The sequence below is a fragment of the Scyliorhinus torazame genome, chromosome 3, assembly GCF_047496885.1.
Source record: "Scyliorhinus torazame isolate Kashiwa2021f chromosome 3, sScyTor2.1, whole genome shotgun sequence".
Taxonomy (NCBI): Eukaryota; Metazoa; Chordata; class Chondrichthyes; order Carcharhiniformes; family Scyliorhinidae; genus Scyliorhinus; species Scyliorhinus torazame.
The window spans coordinates 264,414,674-264,435,630 of NC_092709.1; the positions used below are offsets into that span (position 1 = coordinate 264,414,674).

The 20,957-nt window shown below is 44.2% G+C and overlaps 1 protein-coding gene across 3 annotated transcripts in view; it reads left to right on the forward strand.

Annotated features, from left to right (window-relative positions):
* Positions 1-20,509, forward strand: part of creb3l3l (cAMP responsive element binding protein 3-like 3 like) — a 41,228-nt gene extending 20,719 nt beyond the window's left edge. For all 3 annotated transcript variants that reach the window (XM_072497201.1, XM_072497202.1, XM_072497203.1), the window contains 3 exons: positions 5,110-5,194; positions 11,866-11,953; positions 16,013-20,509. In XM_072497201.1, coding sequence (XP_072353302.1) covers positions 5,110-5,194; positions 11,866-11,953; positions 16,013-16,407 — 568 coding nt within the window. In that variant the 3' untranslated portion in view covers positions 16,408-20,509. The remainder of the gene's footprint in view (positions 1-5,109; positions 5,195-11,865; positions 11,954-16,012) is intronic.
* Positions 20,510-20,957: the final 448 nt, after the last annotated feature.

Below are 20,957 nucleotides of genomic sequence, written 5' to 3' on the forward strand. Positions count from 1 at the left end.
GCATTCGTTAGGGCAGTGTTTGATGGAGGTTGCAGGCATAAAATGGGTACATGGTGTAAAATGGGTTGCCGAAAGGTCAGCAAAATGATCCCCAAAGATGGCCTGCCATTGTTTTCCTTTCTTCTCTCTGGATAAATTCTCACTGCAGTACAGTGTATGACCACACAAGGCTGATGTACCAGCTGGTGCCATGGCCTCTCTGGGCCACAGTGTAGTTGGGTGAGTTTGCAGTCAGAGACCTGGAAATTTCTCTTTGGGTGGCATTTCCTGCTAATGTGTTCAGCGTCAGGATCTGTATTATTTCTGAGTTCAGTGCGTCACTAAAAAAAACCCTGCTATTCTCTATCGTTCTCTTGGTGAACCCTGAGGTACAGCCTCCTCCACCCAATAAGTCCCAAGGTCCACTCCCTCTACACTGGCGCTTCTTGTCCTTCAAGAACGCTTCTCTTTTTCATCACTTACCCACCACTATCCACCCGTCATCCCCAAGCATCCGTCACTGCCGTGGACCCAATCAGCTGAATTGGTTCCGGTACCTCAAAACCTTTGCATCTACCTTTATTGGGTCTTCAATTGTACATAAAGGATGACATTAGCTGGTGAGTAAACTACACTCATGTATACAGGAGCCAGTAAAATGTTGCAGGTGTATGGAATGGAATGTGTCTACAAAGTTTTGCATATTGGTCAGCTGGGTTGTGCTCAGCAATGGGTTTTTTTTTTTTCAGCATGTTTTCTGTCTTTTACCTATTTACCTGGGAATCGATACTGACTGGCGTCCAGTGACATTCCATCTGACCGTGTTTCTGGTTCAGCAGTTAGGGCTCCTCTTCCTGAAGTGGAAGTTTTGAATTTCCTATCCAGGTCGTGTTAGGTTTTGAAAGAATGAACATGACGTTGTTGAGCCTGTTAATCTTTCCAGCGCTTGCACGCAATTATCCAAACGCTAACAATGGGTGTGAAGATATAAAATAATCCTGAACTACATCCTTCAGCAAGGTGTCAGAATAGAGCTGTCCTTTAAGGTAAAACAGCAGCTCCATTTACAATTTTTACATTTAATAATACAGAAGTGCCAACAATGAATGTGACATCTTTATAAGTAACTATAAAGAATCTATTGTGAGTAGCGAGAGTCAGCCATTTTGTACAAGTGAATTGCCGGGAAGAATGTTTGAAAAACTGCGTTGGGGAATTAATAATGGGAAACAAGGAAAGGACAGAGACTTTGAACAAGTATTCTGTATCCGTCTTCAAAGCAGAGGACATAAGAATATGTGAAAATCAAGAAGCAAGTGGAGGGAAGAGCTCAGAACGATCACTATCACTAGACAAAAAATACTGGGAATACTGGATAAAAGTTAGCATCTCATCTTCCGGTTAGGCATGCCTTCCGGTCTCAACATCGACTTCAACAACTTCAGCTTACCCCACCTTGACCCCGTTGTTTTCATTCCATTCCATTTCATTTTAACTGTCTTTTACCTTTTATTTCTTTCTTGTCTTCCTTTATTTATTTATATATTAGAACATACAGTGCAGAAGGAGGCCATTCGGCCCATCGCTTCTGCACCAACCCACTTAAACCCTCACTTCCACCCTATCCCCGTAACCCAATAATTCCTCCTAACCTTTTTGGACACTAAGGGCAATTTATCATGGCCAATCCACCTAAACTGCAGTCTTTGGACTGTGGGAGGAAACCGGAGCCCCCGGGGGAAACCCACGCAGACACGGGGCGAACGTGCAGACTCCACACAGACAGTGACCCAGTGGGGAATCGAACCTGGGACCCTGGCGCTGTGAAGCCACAGTGCTAGCCACTTGTGCTACTGTGCTGCCCACGGTATTATCCCCCCTTTTCTTACCTTTTCTCCCCTTTGCTTCCCCCTTTCCCCCTCTTTTTCCCATTTTACCCCTCTCCCACCCATGTCCCGCCACATCTACATCTGTCACAGCTTACCCTCTGATTTTAGTTTCTCTGCGTTTTGGCCTTTCACACCTTTTGTTCTCTCTGGTACTGCCATTAGCACTCTTTCCCCTTGGTTTCTGTGGTAATGACTCATCTTTCATTCCCTCACCCTAGTGTATAAATATTTTCCACTTTCTATGTTTTTTAGCTTTGACAAAGGGTCACCTGGACTCGAAACGTTAGCTCTTCTCTCTCCCTACAGATGCTACCAGACCTGCTGAGATTTTCCAGCATTTTCTCTCTTTGGGTACTGGGAATACTAATAGGACTTAAGCCCCCTGGACCTGATGGATGGCCTTCATCATAATAATCTTTAGTAGTCTCACAAGTAGGCTTACATTAACACTGCAATGAAGTTACTACGTAAATCCTAGGGTCTTAAAAGAAGTGGTTGCAGAGAAAGTGGATGCTTTGGTTGAAATCTTCCAAAATTGCAAATGCCACACCTCTGATTAAGAGGGAGGAAGAAAGCAGGAAACTATAGGCCAGTTAGCCAAACATCTATCATTGGGAAAATGCTGGAAGCCATTATTAAAGAGGTAGCAACAGGACATTTAGAAAATCGTAATACCAGCAGGCAGAGTCAGCATGGTTTTGTGAAAAGGAAATCATGTTTGACAAATTTATTGAAGCTCTTTGAGGATGTGACAGGCTGGATAAAGGGGACTCAGTAGTTGTAGAACAGAATTTTGTGTTCCCCCAATGGGTTTCCTCAGCTGGCCTTCCTACAAAGCTCCCACCTGCCTCAACCTTTTACTGTGGGACAGGCAAGGCCGAGACCAGCCTGCCCACCCTTCCCCAACTGAGGCCCTTAAGACCTCTTAAGGGCCATTTCCTGCCCAGCCTCAATTTTCAGGCTGACTGGAAGAGCTCAGGGGCAGTAGGGAGGCTCTGAAAGTGACCGTGCTCAGTCCTCGGGCAGGAATGAGGTGGGCACCTTCATCAACCGTCTCCTTTCGACATCAGGAACACCCCCACCTCCCTCTCTGCCCAACCTCCAGGCCCCACCTCCCATACCCACTCTGAGCTCCCACACTTGCCTGATCCTGGACTCCCATGGCTTGAAGGCTGAGATCTACTTCTCCTTCCACTGCAGGTTCTGGCACTGCTGGGACAATCCGTTTGGCTAACAACTCTAAGAGGTGGAACTTCTCACCAGTGAGGGACAGAAATCCCATCTATAGCCAATTAATGCTCATTGGAATTTTAAATGGCAGGGGGAACAGCCAATGTTGGTGGGGATGCGTTCTCCGCTGACTCTTCAGAAGAGAAGCACGGTAGCATTGTGGATAGCACAATTGCTTCACAGCTCCAGGGTCCCAGGTTCGATTCCGGCTTGGGTCACTGTCTGTGCGGAGTCTGCACATCCTCCCCGTGTGTGCGTGGGTTTCCTCCGGGTGCTCCGGTTTCCTCCCACAGTCCAAAGATGTGCAGGTTAGGTGGATTGGCCATGATAAATTGCCCTTAGTGTCCAAAATTGCCCTTAGTGTTGGGTGGGGTTACTGGGTTATGGGGATAGGGTGGCGGTGTGGACCTTGGGTAGGTTGCTCTTTCCAAGAGCCGGTGCAGACTCGATGGGCCGAATGGCCTCCTTCTGCACTGTAAATTCTATGAAACCCCGCCATCTTGGAAATCATGGTCATATGTATTCAGATTTTCAAAAGGTTTCGCGTAAAAAGTTACAACACCAGACAAAAGCTTATTGTGATGGGGTAATATACTAGCATGGATACGGGATTGGTTAACTAACAAGAAACAAAAGAGTCGGGAAAAATGGGTAATTTTCAGGTTGACAAACTCTTAACGTATGAAGTGTTGCAGCAACTCAACTATTTATGATCCATATGAATGACTTGGTTGAATGGGCGAACTGTATTATCAGATTTGCTGATGATATGAACATAGGTAGGAGAGCGAGTTGTGAGGATGATACAAAGAGTCTGCACAGGGATTTAGATAGGTTAAATGGGTGGGCAAAAATTGACAGGAGTATAATGTTGAAAAATGTGAACTAATCCACTTTTAGCAGGAAGAGTAGAAAAGCAGAATGATATTTAAATGGAGAGAGACTGCAGGCTGCGACAGTACATAGAGACCAGGATATCCTTGTATGTGAATTACAAAGTCAGCATGTAGGTGCAGCAAGCAATTAAGAAGTCAAATTGAGTGTTGACCTTTATGGCACAGGGAGTGAAGTATAAAAGAAGTGTAGTCTCGCTACAACTGTACTGAGCACTAGTGAGACCACACCCGAGTACTCTATATAGGTTTGGTCACTTTACTTAAGGAGAGATATTCTTGCTTTGGAGGCAGATCAGAGAAGATTCATTAGGCTGATTCCTGGGAAGAGAGATCTGTCTTATGAGGAAAGGTTGAGTAGGTTAGGCCTATACAATGGGAGTTCAGAAGGCGGCGAGATGATCTGATTGGCATATACAAAATTCTGAGGGGGCTTGACAGGTTGGAGGCCGAGAGGATGTTTCCTCTCATGGGGGACGCAGTGTAAAATAAGGGATCTCCCATTTAAGACACAGATGAGGAGGATTTTCTTCCTCCGGGCCGTTAGTATTTGGAATTCCCTCCCCCAGCAGGCTGTGGAGGCTGGATCACGGAATATGTTCAAGGCTGAGTCAGACAGATTTTTGATTTGAGAAGGGAGTCAGGTGTTATGGGGGAACAGGCAGGGAGGTGGAGTTAAGGCCACATCAGATCAGCCAGGAGCTTATTAACTGGTGGAGTAGGCCGGAGGGGCCAAATGGGCAGCTTGTGCTTCTAGTGAATATTAGTTAGAAATCTCTGTGTGGCTGGTTGACTGCACTACCCCATTGTTAATTGCAGTCTTGTTATAATCCATGGCAGGTTCCAGGCTAGCGATCAACAATTGATTGTTGTGAAATAACATTTTAGGTACTTAGTTTTTGTTTGGCTTATAAACCCATTGCAAAACGGTTTGTTTTATCTTGTGTATATTTTTAATAGAAATATTCAAACCGTGTATTAATGAAGATGAATGTACATAACATTAAGATGATCAAATGAAGCAGAAATACAGTATAAGCAACATCTACTTTTATCACCCACCTAGCTTCTTATGGTATGTTAATGAGGAACTTAATTTTTGATTTATTTTATGATAGGTCCCTAATTGAACAGTTAAGGAAGCTGCAAGCATTGGTCAAGCAAACCACCACCAAAAGTGCTAACATCAGCACTTGCATAATGGTAAGAATAAGCTATCAAACAGTCAGACTGTGTCGTCTGTGTCTAGGGTGTGATTTGCTGTGCTATTTGCTCTCTCGGTGGCTTAAAATAATTGCAAGGTACAAAGAAATGTACAGCACAGGAACAGGCCCTTCGGCCCTCCAAGCCCGTGCCGACCATGCTGCCCGACTAAACTACAATCTTCTACACTTCCTGGGTCCGTATCCCTCTATTCCCATCCTATTCATGTATTTGTCAAGATGCCCCTTAAATGTCACTCGTCCCTGCTTCCACCACCTCCTCCGGTAGCGAGTTCCAGGCACCCACTACCCTTTGCGTAAAAAACTTGCCTCGTACATCTATTCTAAACCTTGCCCCTCTCACCTTAAACCTATGCCCCCGAGTAATTGACCCCTCTACCCTGGGGAAAAGCCTCTGACTATCCACTCTGTCTATGCCCCTCATAATTTTGTAGACCTCTATCAGGTCGCCCCTCAACCTCCTTCGTTCCAGTGAGAACAAACCGAGTTTATTCAACCGTTCCTCATAGCTAATGTCCTCCAAACCAGGCAACATTCTGGTAAATCTCTTCTGCACCCTCTCTAAAGCCTCCACATCCTTCTGGTAGTGTGGTGACCAGAATTGAACACTATACTCTCAAGTGTGGCCTAACCAAGGTTCTATACAGCTGCAACATGACTTGCCAATTCTTATACTCAATGCCCCGGCCAATGAAGGCAAGCATGCCGTATGCCTTCTTGACTACCTTCTCCACCTGTGTTGCCCCTTTCAGTGACCTGTGGACCTGTACTCCTAGATCTCTTTGACTTTCAATACACTTGAGGGTTCTACCATTCACTGTATATTCCCTACCTGCATTAGACCTTCCAAAATGCATTACCTCACATTTGTCCGGATTAAACTCCATCTGCCATCTCTCCGCCCAAGTCTCCAAACAATCTAAATCCTGCTGTATCCTCTGACAGTCCTCATCGCTATCCGCAATTCCACCAACCTTTGTGTCGTCTGCAAACTTACTAATCAGACCAGTTACATTTTCCTCCAAATCATTTATATATACTACAAACAGCAAAGGTCCCAGCACTGATCCCTGTGGAACACCACTGGTCACAGCCCTCCAATTAGAAAAGCATCCTTCCATTGCTACTCTCTGCCTTCTCTGACCTAGCCAGTTCTGTATCCACCTTGCCAGCTCACCCCTGATCCCGTGTGACTTCACCTTTTGTACTAGTCTACCATGAGGGACCTTGTCAAAGGCCTTACTGAAGTCCATATAGACAACATCCACTGCCCTACCTGCATCAATCATCTTAGTGACCTCCTCGAAAAACACTATCAAGTTAGTGAGACACAACCTCCCCTTCACAAAACCATGCTGCCTCTCACTAATACGTCCATTTGCTTCCAAATGGGAGTAGATCCTGTCTCGAAGAATTCTCTCCAGTAATTTCCCTACCACTGAAGTAAGGCTCACCGGCCTGTAGTTCCCTGGATTATCCTTGCTACCCTTCTTAAACAGAGGAACAACATTGGCTATTCTCCAGTCCTCCGGGACATCCCCTGAAGACAGTGAGGATCCATAAGATTTCTGTCAAGGCCTCAGCAATTTCCTCTCCAGCCTCCTTCAGTATTCTGGGGTAGATCCCATCAGGCCCTGGGGACTTATCTACCTTAATATTTTTTAAGACACCCAACACCTCGTCTTTTTATATCTCAATGTGACCCAGGCTATCTACACTCCCTTCTCCAGACTCAAGATCTACCAATTTCTTCTCTTTGGTGAATACTGATGCAAAGTATTCATTTAGTACCTCGCCCATTTCCTCTGGCTCCACACATAGATTCCCTTGCCTATCCTTCAGTGGGCCAACCCTTTCCCTGGCTACCCTCTTGCTTTTTATGTACGTGTAAAAAGCCTTGGGATTTTCCTTAACCCTATTTACCAATGACTTTTCGTGACCCCTTCTAGCCCTCCTGACTCCTTGCTTAAGTTCCTTCCAACTTTCCTTATATTCCACACAGGCTTTGTCTGTTCCCAACCTTCTAGCCCTGACAACTGCCTCCTTTTTCTTTTTGACGAGGCATACAATATCTCTCATTATCCAAGGTTCCCGAAAATTGCCGTATTTATCCTTCTTCCTCACAGGAACATGCCGGTCCTGAATTCCTTTCAACTGACACTTGAAAGCCTCCCACATGTCAGATGTTGATTTGCCCTCAAACATCCGCCCCCAATCTATGTTCTTCAGTTCCCGCCTAATATTGTTATAATTAGCCGTCCCCCAATTTAGCACATTCATCCTAGGACCACTCTTATCCTTGTCCACCAGTACTTTAAAACTTACTGAATTGTGGTCACTGTTACCGAAATGCTCCCCTACTGAAACATCTACCACCTGGCCTGGCTCATTCCCCAATACCAGGTCCAGTACCGCCCCTTCCCTAGTTGGACTGTCTACATATTGTTTAAAGAAGCCCTCCTGGATGCTCCTTACAAACTCCGCCCCGTCTAAGCCCCTGGCACTAAGTGAGTCCCAGTCAATATTGGGGAAGTTGAAGTCTCCCATCACCACAACCCTGTTGTTTTTACTCTTTTCCAAAATCTGTCTACCTATCTGCTCCTCTATCTCCCTCTGGCTGTTGGGAGGCCTGTAGTAAACCCCCAACATTGTGACTGCACCCTTCTTATTCCTGATCTCTACCCATATAGCCTCACTGCCCTCTGAGGTGTCCTCCCGCAGTACAGCTGTGATATTCTCCCTAACCAGTAGCGCAACTCCGCCTCCCCTTTTACATCCCCCTCTATCCCGCCTGAAACATCTAAATCCTGGAACGTTTAGCTGCCAATCCTGCCCTTCCCTCAACCAGGTCTCTGTAATGGCAACAACATGATAGTTCCAAGTACTAATCCAAGCTCTAAGTTCATCTGCCTTACCCGTAATACTTCTTGCATTAAAACATATGCACTTCAGGCCACCAGACCCGCTGTGTTCAGCAACTTCTCCCTGTCTGCTCTGCCTCAGAGCCCCACTGTCCCTATTCCCTAGTTCTCCCTCAATGCTCTCACCTTCTGACCTATTGCTCCCGTACCCACCCCCCCGTGTGACACTAGCAAACCTCGCGGCCAGGATATTTATGCCTCTCCGGTTTAGATGCAACCCGTCCTTATATAGGTCACACCTGCCCCGGAAGAGCTCCCAGTGGTCCAGATAACGGAAACCCTCCCTCCTACCCCAGCTGTTTAGCCACGTGTTTAGCTGCTCTATCTTCCTATTTCTAGCCTCACTGGCACGTGGCACAGGGAGTAATCCCGAGATTACAACCCTAGAGGTCCTGTCTTTTAACTTTCTGCCTAGCTCCCTGAACTGCTGCTGCAGGACCTCATGCCCCTTCCTGCCTATGTCGTTAGTACCAATATGTACAATGACCTCTGCCTGTTTGCCCTCCCCCTTCAGGATGCCCTCTACCCGTCCGGAGACATCCTGGACCCTGGCACCAGGGAGGCAACATACCATCCTGGAGTCTCTTTCACGTCCACAGAAGCGCCTATCTGTGCCCCTGACTATAGAGTCCCCTATTACTATTGCTCTTCTGCGCTTTGACCCTCCCTTCTGAACATCAGAGCCAGCCGTGGTGCCACTGCTCTGGCTGCTGCTGTTTTCCCCTGATAGGCTATCCCCCCCGACAGTATCCAAAGGGGTATACCTGTTCGAGAGGGGGACAACCACAGGGGATTCCTGCACTGACTGCCTGCCCTTTCTGGTGGTCACCCATTTCTCTGCCTGCACCTTGGGTGTGACCATATTTATATAACTGCTATCTATGACGCTTTCCGCCACCTGCATGCTCCTAAGTGCATCCAACTGCTGCTCCAACCGAACAATGCGGTCTGTGAGGAGCTCCAGTTGGGTGCACTTTCTGCAGATGAAGCCACCCGGGACGCTGGAAGCCTCCCGGACCTGCCACATCTCACAGTCAGAGCACTGCACCCCTCTAACTGACATTGCGTCAATTAATTAAAATTAAAAGTTAAAAAATTTTTTTTTTTAATATTTTTAAAATGTTTTCAAAGTTACTGTTTCCTAGCACTAGATTTCTAATATAAATGCGAAAGCTAAATATAGTACTCTCCGATCTCTGGCTTAGATACCCCTCTAAATTATAAATAAGTAATTATATTTAATTAGTTACCAATGCTTAATTTTTTTAATTTAGTGTAGATTCCCAACCAGCCACTCAGGTCACAGCTTTTCTGTGATGGCACTTCAGTTTCCCCCCGACACACACAATTTGAAAAAGGTATAAAAGTAAAAATGAGTAAAAATCACTTACTTACCTTCTGAGTGTCTTAGATGTTCTCAGGTTCTCTCCCTGACAGAGACTGCTCCTCCTCCTCCGAACGGCTCCCGAAACTAGGCCGCGATCTTTTAAACTCTCCGCTCTGACTCGCAGCTCATGCCTGTAAAGGTTAATACTTGCAATGCCAGCACGGTAGCATTGTGGATAGCACAATTGCTTCACAGCTCCAGGATCCCAGGCTCGATTCCGGCTTGGGTCACTGTCTGTGTGGAGTCTGCACATCCTCCCCGTGTGTGCGTGGGCTTCCTCCGGGTGCTCCGGTTTCCTCCCACAGTCCAAAGATGTGCAGGTTAGGTGGATTGGCCATGATAAATTGCCCTTAGTGTCCAAAATTGCCCTTGGTGTTGGGTGGGGTTACTGGGTTATGGGGATAGGGTGGAGGTGTTGACCTTGGGTAGGGTGCTCTTCCAAGAGCCAGTGCAGACTCGATGGGCCGAATGGCGGCCTCCTGCACTCTAAATTCTATGATATCTATGATGCCACGCTGTTTAAAGGCATCAAAATCTCTGCAAAGGTTTTGCACAATGGGGAGATGTTTGCAGGCCCCCAGTGGTGGGGTTTGCTGGTGTGAGGTGGGGGTGCTCTACAATTCTTGGGTAGCCTTCCTGTTGCCCACCCCTTATGTATGCGTTAGAATAGTCAAGCCTCGAGGTAACAGAGGCACGAATGAGGGTTTCAGCAGAAGATAAGCTGAGAAGAAAGAGGTTTGTGATGTTTTGAGGTGAAAATAGTGATGCCGCAAATGTGTGATTCAAAGCTTATCTCTGGTGAAATATGACTTCAAGGGCGCAATCTAATCGAAACAGAGTCCCATGTTGAGCACATTTAGCCAGGTATGTACTGATGCAGCGCTGGGAAATACCGCGCTATCAAACAGGACTTTGTTGCAATCCGGGGCTCAGCAGGGAATGCCCCGCCGAGGTTGTACTTAGTCCCAGATCCTGCACTGAGGAGCTCCGCTCGCCAGAACTCATCAGTGCAGGAGGAGATTTTTAAATGGTGTCCCGATCTTTGACAGGTGATTTGATGGAGGGAGGGACAACACCTGAAGCGAGAAAACTGTTAACGTCATTGGCTAACGTGGGGACCAGGACGGGAATTTGAGTGGTCGGCAGTTTAGCAGGAGTAGGAGGCGCTTGGACAAGATGAGCTTGGAGAGGGCATGAGGGGAGAAAGGAGAGAAACTAAAACAAGGTGTGAGGCCAGGACAACAGGGAATTTTGGAGAAGGTTTGGCCAGGTGGGCTAGTGGAAAAGAGGGATGCAGGAGTGGCAACTGGTGGAAGGTCTTGGTCTTGGTGACAAAGGAGTCCATGAACTCCAGTGGAGGGGACAGGGGAGAGGGATTTAAAAGATTGTTTGCAGTAAAGAAGCTGGAGGGGGATTTCTTTGCAATCCAGGATGAGAGAGGAAATGGCCGGGGTGAGGGAGAGTAATGGTTTTAATGGGGACTAAGGCATCAAAGCTCCATTGCGGTTCAGCAGATCAATAGCTGGAGGCGGAAGTGTTGCGGGGAATGGAGGGTCAAAGGTTGACAACTGGGATTTTGAAACTGCATAAACTATGTAAATTGGTGGTCTGGGGGTGGGGGGGGGATGGTTGTAGTTTTTTGGGTGGAGACGAGGAGGTAGGGTGGTGGTGTAAGCGAGACGCGAGTGGAAAGTTACACGTGGAAGTGATCAGATGGCGCAATCTGTGATTGGTACAATGGGAATAACGAAGCCATGTTAGAGACAAGGTCGATCGCAATAGGGGAGTTGCAGATGTTTTCTTGACTAGGATCAGGATCAGACAGCTCATGTCTCTGTGCAGAGATCTGATAATGACAGAATCAGTACAGCTGTGACACTGGCTGTACAATCATGGATATTTTCCCACGTGAAGTATTGTACTGAGATGAAGTTCCGGATGACAGCTGGAATTGTGGAACTAACTTAATCATGATTCAGTGTCAAAAGAGAGGACAAAAAATTGAAATGAGAAATAATTCTGTATTTTGAAGTGCTATCTGTTCAACAATTTCTTGCTGACCATTTTATTTTAAACATACCCAGCTGTTGTCAATATTGGGCTATGCTGGAGGAGATATTCAGAGGACTTTAAAATATTTTTTCTATTTCATTCATCTATCTTTCCATGTTATTCTCCACCCATTGATTAAACAGGGCATTGTGGGTTCCTCATGGATGTCTCCCTCATGGTGCCCTTAGGCATGTGCAAGCTATCACTTTCACTCGCTTCATTTTATCTATATTGTATATTTTCAATTGTTAATAACCAGTAAAGTTAATTGCCAATTTTATTTTTTTCTAGGTGTTCCTGTTGTCTTTTACACTCATCATTTTCCCAAGTATCAACCCTTTTGGTGCAAAGCTGGGGGCCCAGGATGAGTCATACAGTGGTGAGAAAATATTTTTAAAAATATGTATAAAAAGCAGCACTCCGTGGATCTAAAATCCGAGGCAAGATCAATGCTTCCCTGCTTAAATATTCCCATCCATACCTCTCCTGGTTTTCAACGTACAGAGTGAAATAAATGTTAAACTTCAAAAAAAGATTCACTTTAAGAATTGGGAGCAGCAAAGTTGCACTTCATACAGTTTAATGTATTTGATATTAAATTGTATATATGAGCTAGTAAGTTGCTGATGAACACCTTGCAGTTTTACAATACATGTCATTTGATTCATGCTTTTTAATTGGACATTAGAATCGAAGAACAATTTCAACAGCATCATCTCCCATTTTATAAAGCCCTGTCAAAGCCGAATAATACATCTTGAGGTGCTTCAGAGAATTGAGGAGAAAACTGAATTCCGAGCCAGAGAAGGGCTTATTAAATTTAGAGTACCGAATTCATTTTTTCCAATTAAGGGACAATTTAACATGGCCAATCCACCGACTCTGCACATCTTTGGGTTGTGGAAACCTACACAAACACGGGGCGAATGTGCAAACTCCACACGGACAGTGACCCAGAGCTGGGATCGAACCTGGGACCTCGGTGCTGTGAGGCAGAAGTGCTAACCACTGCGCCACCCTGCTGTCCAGAGACTGGGTTTTAAGGAAGATCGCCAAAAAGGATAGAAGCATATGGATGAAGTTCCAGAGAGTCGTTTGAACATATGAATCAGAAGCAGGAGTAGGCTATTCGGTTTCTCGAGCCTGCTCTGCCATTTGATAAGACCATGCTGATCTGATTGTGGCCTCTACTTTCCTGCCTACCCCCATACCCTTCGACTGCCTTGTCAGTTAGGAGTCTACCTAACTCAGCCTTACAAATATTCAATGACCCTACCTCCACTGCACTCTGGGGATGAGAATTCCACAGGCCACCAATGCTTTTGAGAGAAAAAAACCTCTGCTCATTTCCATCTTAAGTGGGAGACCCCTTATTTTAATAAGTGCCCCCTAGTCTAGTCTCTCCCACAAGGTGAAACATCCATTCAGCATCCACCCTGCCAAGTTCCGTCAGGATCTGATACATTTCAATAAGATTTCCCCTCATTCTTCTAAACTCTAGTGAATACTGGGCCAACACTCCGATTGAAATTTCCTAGTTTGGAAATGATAAATAGGAAGTACCCACAAACCAATCACCTACCCGCTTTCCTGTTGCGCCATGATTTTTGTTTCCGAACACGGGCTCTGAATCTACAGATAGGCAGTAGCGGCAGCTAACGCCACTCTGCTCTTGATGTTTCCTGAAATGAAGTCTTGCTCGCTCCGCCCTTCACTGCCCACGCTGCTTCCCCCAGTCTTAGTGGCTGAAAGCCTAAGGGTGAAAGGAGAGTGAAGGGTGGTATTGAACAGGTATCACAAGTGGCTGCAGCTAGAGGATTGAACAGCATGGGGATATGGCACTGGAGAGATACAAAGTATGGAATGGGTGAGGCCATGCAGGGATTTGAACGCAGGCAGGAGAATTTTGGATTAGACGCATTCACTTGTTGCAACCCTTTCACCTCTGAACTGCACTAATTCTGCTACAAACCAAAAAGTTTTTTTTTTTACCCCCCCCCTCGAAATGTGTCCAGAAAAAAAACAGATATTTAGATGTCCAAATAGTTTCTTTAATTTGAAAAGTGTGAGTTTGAAAGGCTTTAATTTTGTTGATAACAAACTGCTTGAGTATTACTTTTTCTGCTAACATCATAAACAATTTAAATTGTAGTATTGTAGTTTCGTAAACATAGTTTACAACGTTTAAGAAAAAGTCTATGGCGCTTATAGCTATTCTGTGAGAATGATTCTGTTCGTATTTTCACAATGTACAAAACTGTAAATTTAGTGCACAAGTATTTTTTCTCAAAGGTACATACATAGAGTATAGTACATACAACATACAGTGCAGATGGAGGCCATTCGACCCATCAAATCTACACCGACCCACTTAAGCCCTCACTTCCACCCTATCCCCATAACCCAATAACCCCTCCTCACTTTTTTTGGTCACTAAGGGCAATTTATCATGGCCAATTCACCTAAGGTAAGTGAGAAGCAATTTGTTTTAGGATTAATCTGCTAGGGAATGGATATTTTAGATGCTCTAATGAATTGCTCAAGGAAGACATTTGGAATTTCAGTAACTAATTGTATGGAATCGTAAGTACATCCTTAGCTGTAGTTTAGAAAAATAGCAAATAAGACACATTGTTGACTTTGTGTTGACAAGGGATTGGAATACGAATGTACCTCCTTGATAAGGCTTGATATTTGGAATTTAAAGTTAAATTTAAAGATGAAAGACAAAAAATGTGGACTCGTTTTACTTGGAAAAGTAACGATACTCCAATTGAAGTATTCAAAATTAAGAATGGAATTGTCACAGTTGATGCAGGCAAATTACTGATAATGGGTTCAAAGTTTTAATACTAAGAGAAACATTCTATGGATGCTAAAAATCTTAAATAAAATCAGAAAATTTTGGAAGTGTTCAACAGCTCGGGCAGCATCTGTGGAGCAATAAACAATAGCGGGCTGAATTTTTAATCCGTGCCAGAGGCAGACAGGCCTAGAACTTTCCGTAGCTGCTGGCACGCTGGTTTGCTGACATGGTCAGCCACCAGGCCACTTTCCAGGAGACTGGTCGAGGGTAAAGCAGCTATCTACCTGAAAGCAGCAGGTAGCTACATCAGCCAATTAAGGGGCTTATTAAAGCTTCTCCTCTGCACTGACTCGAAGTACAGACAAAGGAGGCAGTCCCTTGGCAGCAGACAGCCAGCACTTCCACTATTCACTCCCGCAGTCGACGTACAAATGGCTGCAGGCCTCACTGCGGAGGCTGTGTGTCTCCCCCCCCCCCCCCCCCCCCCCCCCCACACACACAAGGAGAGTTTGACAGCTGTGACCATTTTAAAGTTACAATTAAAAGTGATGCGTGGGCTACTCTAGCTTCTGGCGCCCTCTCTGTCCCTTAAAAAACTGGAACATGCAGGACCTGGAGGTTATCTCAATGTCATGGACCCGACCCCAGAACAAAAATTCATCCAATATTTCAGGTCAATAAAAGGTCATAAACTTGAAATGTTCACTCGCTTTATCTCTCCACACATACTGCCAGGCATGCTGAGTTTTCCTGCAATTTTCAACTTTCATTAACACTTAGGGAGTCAGAATTAAGATTGGGAATTGCTCTTTCAGCATTGTAATTCACCGAAACAATTCCCCAAGTTATCATCAACCGTGTCAGAAGAGCTCATTTCAAATTTGAGCCCTCGTTTGCACTTTGTTGATATCAGCCACAGTCATTGAGACTCTTTTTATGAATCAGAAGGGATTGCTATACTTTTATAGAAGCTACTCTATGACTGAGTACTATATGTTCATCATAGGAGGAGGAGTAGACCATTCAGCCCATCAAGCCTGCTCTGCCATTCAATATGATCATGGCTGATCATCCATTTCACTGCCTTTTTCCCACACTATCCCCATATCCCTTTATGTATTTAGAAATCTGTCAATCGATGCTTTAAACATACTCAATGACTGAGCTTCCACAGCCTTCTAGAGTGGAGAATCCCAAAGATTCACAACCCTCTGAATAAAAATATTTCTCCTCATCTCGGTCCTAAGTGGATTCGGAGATCCCCTGCTTCTAGACTGCAGGGAATACAGGCCCAGTTTCCCCAATCTCCTGATTGGACAGTCCTGCCATCCCCAGAAAAGTCTGGTTGCAGTCCCTCTATGGCAATAATATCCTTCCTAAGGTAAGAGGAACAAAACTGCACACAGTATTCCAACTGTAGTCTAACCAAGCTGCTATACAATTGAAGCAAGTTTTTGTGCCTCCTGTACTCAAGCCCCCTTGCAGTTAAGGCCCACATTCCATCAGCCTTCTTGAGAGTTTTAAAGTTGGTCTCAGAAGATGCACTATTATCCCAAATAAGAAATTTGCTTTAAACTGGCTGTTGCTCATTGTGTTATTGATTGTGATGCCAGGTCCTTTGTTTTTTTGCAGTACTTTCCCGGACTTTGCTTGACAGCGATTCATCCCATGTACGCTTGGTGGTAAACACCCACAATCCGGAGGCTGATCCAGAGATAATGGAAAAGGATCATGGGCTGGATCGAGAAACTCCTCGAGCATTATTGTCAGGAAGTCTGAACAGCACACCTGAAGCTTCAGACTTGGAAAAGGCAGAATCCACGTCAATGCTAAACACAAATTCCTCTTCAGATATGGATAGAATAGTGAAGGCTCCTGTCCCAGAGGATACAAGCCTGGGAAGAGCACCTTCAGGAAATGAAAAGGGGGGCTATGGCATCTCCACTTCACCAGTCAACAAGTCAAACTGGACTGAACACACTGCAACAGTAATAATAAAAGCACATCCACGGTCAGACGAAATGTAACTGGTGTTTGGGGCATTTCCTAGCAGTGAATTATGAATTATACGTCATTTGTTTTTGAGATTTAAGTGTAAAATAAGCATATGTTTTCAAATACACAGATACCGTAGGGCTGTTCTTTGAATTATTTATCCAGTAATAGAAACTTGGCATAATTTGTGGGAGTGGGCTGGCATAAAGAAATTTGTTTATTTTTTAAATTGTTATAGTCTAATTTTTGTGAAAACCTAATAGTTACCAAAATCAAGTATTTTAATCCAGCGCAAATTATTGGAACTCTGAAATATCATTAATGAGTTTATACTTTTAGCCAATCTGTTTAGAAACACAACTCCGTATTTTGCATATATTGCTCCCAATTGCTTCCCTCCTTGGGTTCCTCATAAAAGTTCCCTCTCCAGTCCTGGTTCTGTTGAATCACCTTGTTCCATTACTCTAGTTAAGTGTAGCGTATATTAAAGATGTTTCTTTAGCATTAGATTGTGCAGCTGGAACTACATTTGGTTAAAGGAGTCAGATTTCTCAACCAAACCTCCTTGCCTTTGTTACTTTTCCCTTTGTCCAATTGTGACGTTTGCTACAGACGCTCGACACCATCCAGAACAAAGCAGCCCACTTGATTGCTCCCCTTCCACAAGTTGCACTGCAGTAACTCGCCAAGGTTCCTTAGACAACACCTTTCAAACCCACAACCGTTACCAGCAGTTGGGGAGGTGGTGGCGTAGTGGTATTGTCACTGGACCAGTAAACCAGAAACCTCTGGGGACCCGGGTTCGAATCCCGCCACTGCAGTTGGTGAAATTTGAATTCAACAAAAATAAATCTGGAATTAAAAGTCTAATGATGACCATGAAACCATTGCTGATTGTCATAAAAACTCATTTGGTTCACCAATGTCCTTTAGGGAAGGACATCTGTCATACTTATCTGGCCTGGTGTACATGTGACCACATCTCATGAACAAAAAAAAAAGCAGATACCTGGAACACCCCACCACCTGGAGGCTATCTGCCAAGTCACTCATCACCCTGACCTGGAAATATATCAGTGTTCCTTCACTGTCGCTGGGGCAACATCCTGGAACTCCCTCTCACAGCACTGTGGGTGTACCTCAGGCAACTCACCAGCATCTTCTGATGGACAATATAAACTAGCCTAACCAGCGACACCCACTTCCCGTAAATGAATTTTTATAAAAGTTAGAAACACAGGGCTTTGTGAAGCATGTCCCTATAAAACATTATTCTTCTCCTTTTATTCTGACAGAGATTTTTGTTCTGCCATATTTTCATTCCTGTTCATCATCTGGCTCGCGTGATGGCTGGTGCTGGTCTGTTCTTTTTAAAATAAAAAATTTAGAGTACCCAATTCATTTTTTCCAATTAAGGGGCAATTTAGCGTGTTCAGTCCACCTACCTTGCACATCTTTGGGGTGTGGGGGCTAAACCCACGTAAACACGGGAAGAATGTGCAAACTCCACACGGACAGTGACCCAGAGCCGGGATCGAACCTGGGACCTCTGTGCCGTGAGACTGCAGTGCTAACCACTGTGCCACCATGCTTCCCTTGCTGTCTGTTCTTGATAGTTTTAACCAAGCCTCTTGTAATTATTAATACATTGTGCCAGAGATTACCAAGACTTAACTCCTGTCTGGGATCAGCTTTGTATCTTAGGTTTGAGGTGACTCAAATTGAACGCCAGGCTAGGCAGAACCCGAACCTCAATTCCTGTCTCTCCATATCACTGTTTGCTTACCAGCGCCCCCTTTTTATTGTTAAGCGTGCTGTGTTGTAAAACAGCCCAGCATACAACTTGATGGCTGTTCACATGGTCAGTTAACTGTTGAGAAACGGGACAGTTGGCCAACTGTCTACTAGAAAGAGGAGTTGACCATTCAGCCCCTCAAGTCCTTGGGCACCACTCCGATCAAATATGGCCCATGTTTTAACGGCATTTACCCACCTTGGTTTCATAATCCTTAGCACCCTGACCTAACAAAAATATATCTATTTCAATTTTGAAATTCCTCATTCATCTCTTCTCCACAGCTGTTTGAGGGAAAGTGTTCCAGCGAAGCACAACCCTTGGTGACTAATGACTCAAATGTTGTGTTGAGGGATGGATGAGTCACAAGTAATTTTAAAACATTTTGAAATAGACTTTTTGAGACAACAGGGTCCATACCGACCTTCAAATCCCAATTTCACATTTTGGTTGCCCTTCAGCTTTTCCGTTGCACACGACTGGAGACTCTGCTTGATGTTCCCAGCCCCTGGTGGTGCCATTGCAACTGCCAGATGGGTAAGATTGCAGCAATTAATGTCTCCATTTTGCAGTTAATAATGAATGAACTCTTGGTTACACCCATTTTAAGATTGCACCCACGGCAAACATGCAACACAATGCTCCTGGTTTCCTAGAAAAATGAAATATGGTGCTGGTAGTAAAACTGCGCCTCGAGGTGGTTTGGGGACACTAGAATTACAGTTCATGCTAGCAACTTTAATATTTTTAGATTAAGCTACCTACTGCCCATTAGATTTCTTCATGAAAGAGATGATTATCCTGTAATTCTTTCTTTTTTGGTCTGTTGGAATTTTATTTGAAGTCGGAGGTAAGTATTCAATACCCCCTGTCTCCTGGTGCCCCCGTCCCTTAGTGTTCTTGAAATCTCTTGGGCAATAAACCACATATCCCAGTTTGTGGCTTCCCTTATGTTTTAAGATCTTTTCCTGGCTAGTGTGGTTTAATTTGAGACATTTGTCCCTTGCTGAATGTTTCCTTGACCCATTCTCAAAGAGGCTGATTGATGGGACATATTATTTTCCTGTGAGATTTCCATTTTTCAACACATTGAACTGGCAATTTGGTTTTGTAATTTAAGACTTGCATGCTCCCACTCCCAGGCCAAATCATTTCCTCCCCGAGGCACACCCACCTCATATCGGAACTCCCATTCCTCCCCCTCCTTTTTCTCCCTCATGCCCTGCCAACACGCTGTTTGCCATCAATCTGCAGTCCAATCTCATCAATTCCCCACTTCATTCTTGCATCGTGTACCCTTGCCCCTTAACAAGCCAAATTCCAGCCTCCGTGCCCTCTTGAACTACTGCCCCACCTTTCTGTTTGGTTCCTGCTATGAAGTACCATGGGATGCTTTGTTCTGCTAAAAGCACTATATAAATATTAGTTGCTCTGGATGTGTATGTAGAAGTATCACATGGATGGATCTGGAGTGCACTGGATAAACGTTCAGTGAAGAAGTATTCAGAATCATTAGGTATCAGGACTTGATGACTGGCGATGCCCATGATTGAGTTCTGATTAACCTGTGCCCCGAAATCAATCATTTTGTTTCAGATTTATCTTGATTACAGAAGGGTGATTAGGTGTAGGTGACTGGGAGATAAACATCTCAAAGTTTGACTCCGTGCTTGCTGGCAGCTATTTAGCATGTAAATATATTGTGTATCTGTAAATAACTTTTACACTTTGTGAAAAGTACTGGATAGAAGTGCAGCATACAGTCAGTTAAAGGCACACGAGAAGTGCGCAAATTGAAAATCTAAATAAATAAACTGTTACAGCCATGTATCTATTTACGATCTGTTACAGCTGTCTCAGTTGGAATATCTGAATGTTTTTAGAGAAAGTTTAAAGTTTTACACACACAGCTCTTTCAGTTAGATTTCATTATGTATAGACATGTCATGTCACTGACCACTTCCCACTCCAACATAATGGATATTGTGGAATGTTAAAATGCTTTAAAAACTGCATAACAATATTACTAATTACTTCAAACTCAATGAATGAAATGCAGCACTTAAAATGTTATTCTCTGTTTTTAAACCTAGTTTACTTGTTCAAAGCTGTATTGTAACTGCAGGGATTATTTCTGTAATTTTGTAGTCATGCTGCACTGATGTCTTTCCTACAATTGCACTAATTCCTGCCTGAAGCTTTTGCTCAGCCTATTGAATATGCAGTAGTTTTAGATTCTATTAGCATTGTTGTTCTCAGATGATGAGAACTCTGTATATATTAGAATGTAGTAATTTTAAGTAACTCTCGTGTTATTAAATATTTGAATTGCTTTATAATTTGTACTGTTCACATACAATGAACTATTTCCCAAAAAAAATCATCATGTGTTGTGGTTGCCTATTAATGTTTTTCTGAATTGCAGCTTTCATCATTGGCTACTGCCCATTCTGTGATCACCAAAACAGCCTTGCTTCAAGTTGGTGTCATTCTCCACATATAGAACTGATCATACAGTGCAGTACATCACTACGTTTTATCAAAATAAAACACTAACTTGCAGAAACAATATGAATGCCATAATTGGCCATAGCACCTTGGGAAATATCAGCCAGGCTCCTATTTCTAATTGTTATCCAACGACCCTTGATCGAAATTAATGCTTGTGAATAGTAAATGGGGTGGGATTGGGTTCAGCTATAAGGCGCTACAATAACATGTCATTTATTAACACAGCTTTCACAGTAATAAGAGAGAATGTATATCTGAATTTGCAGAATTATATCC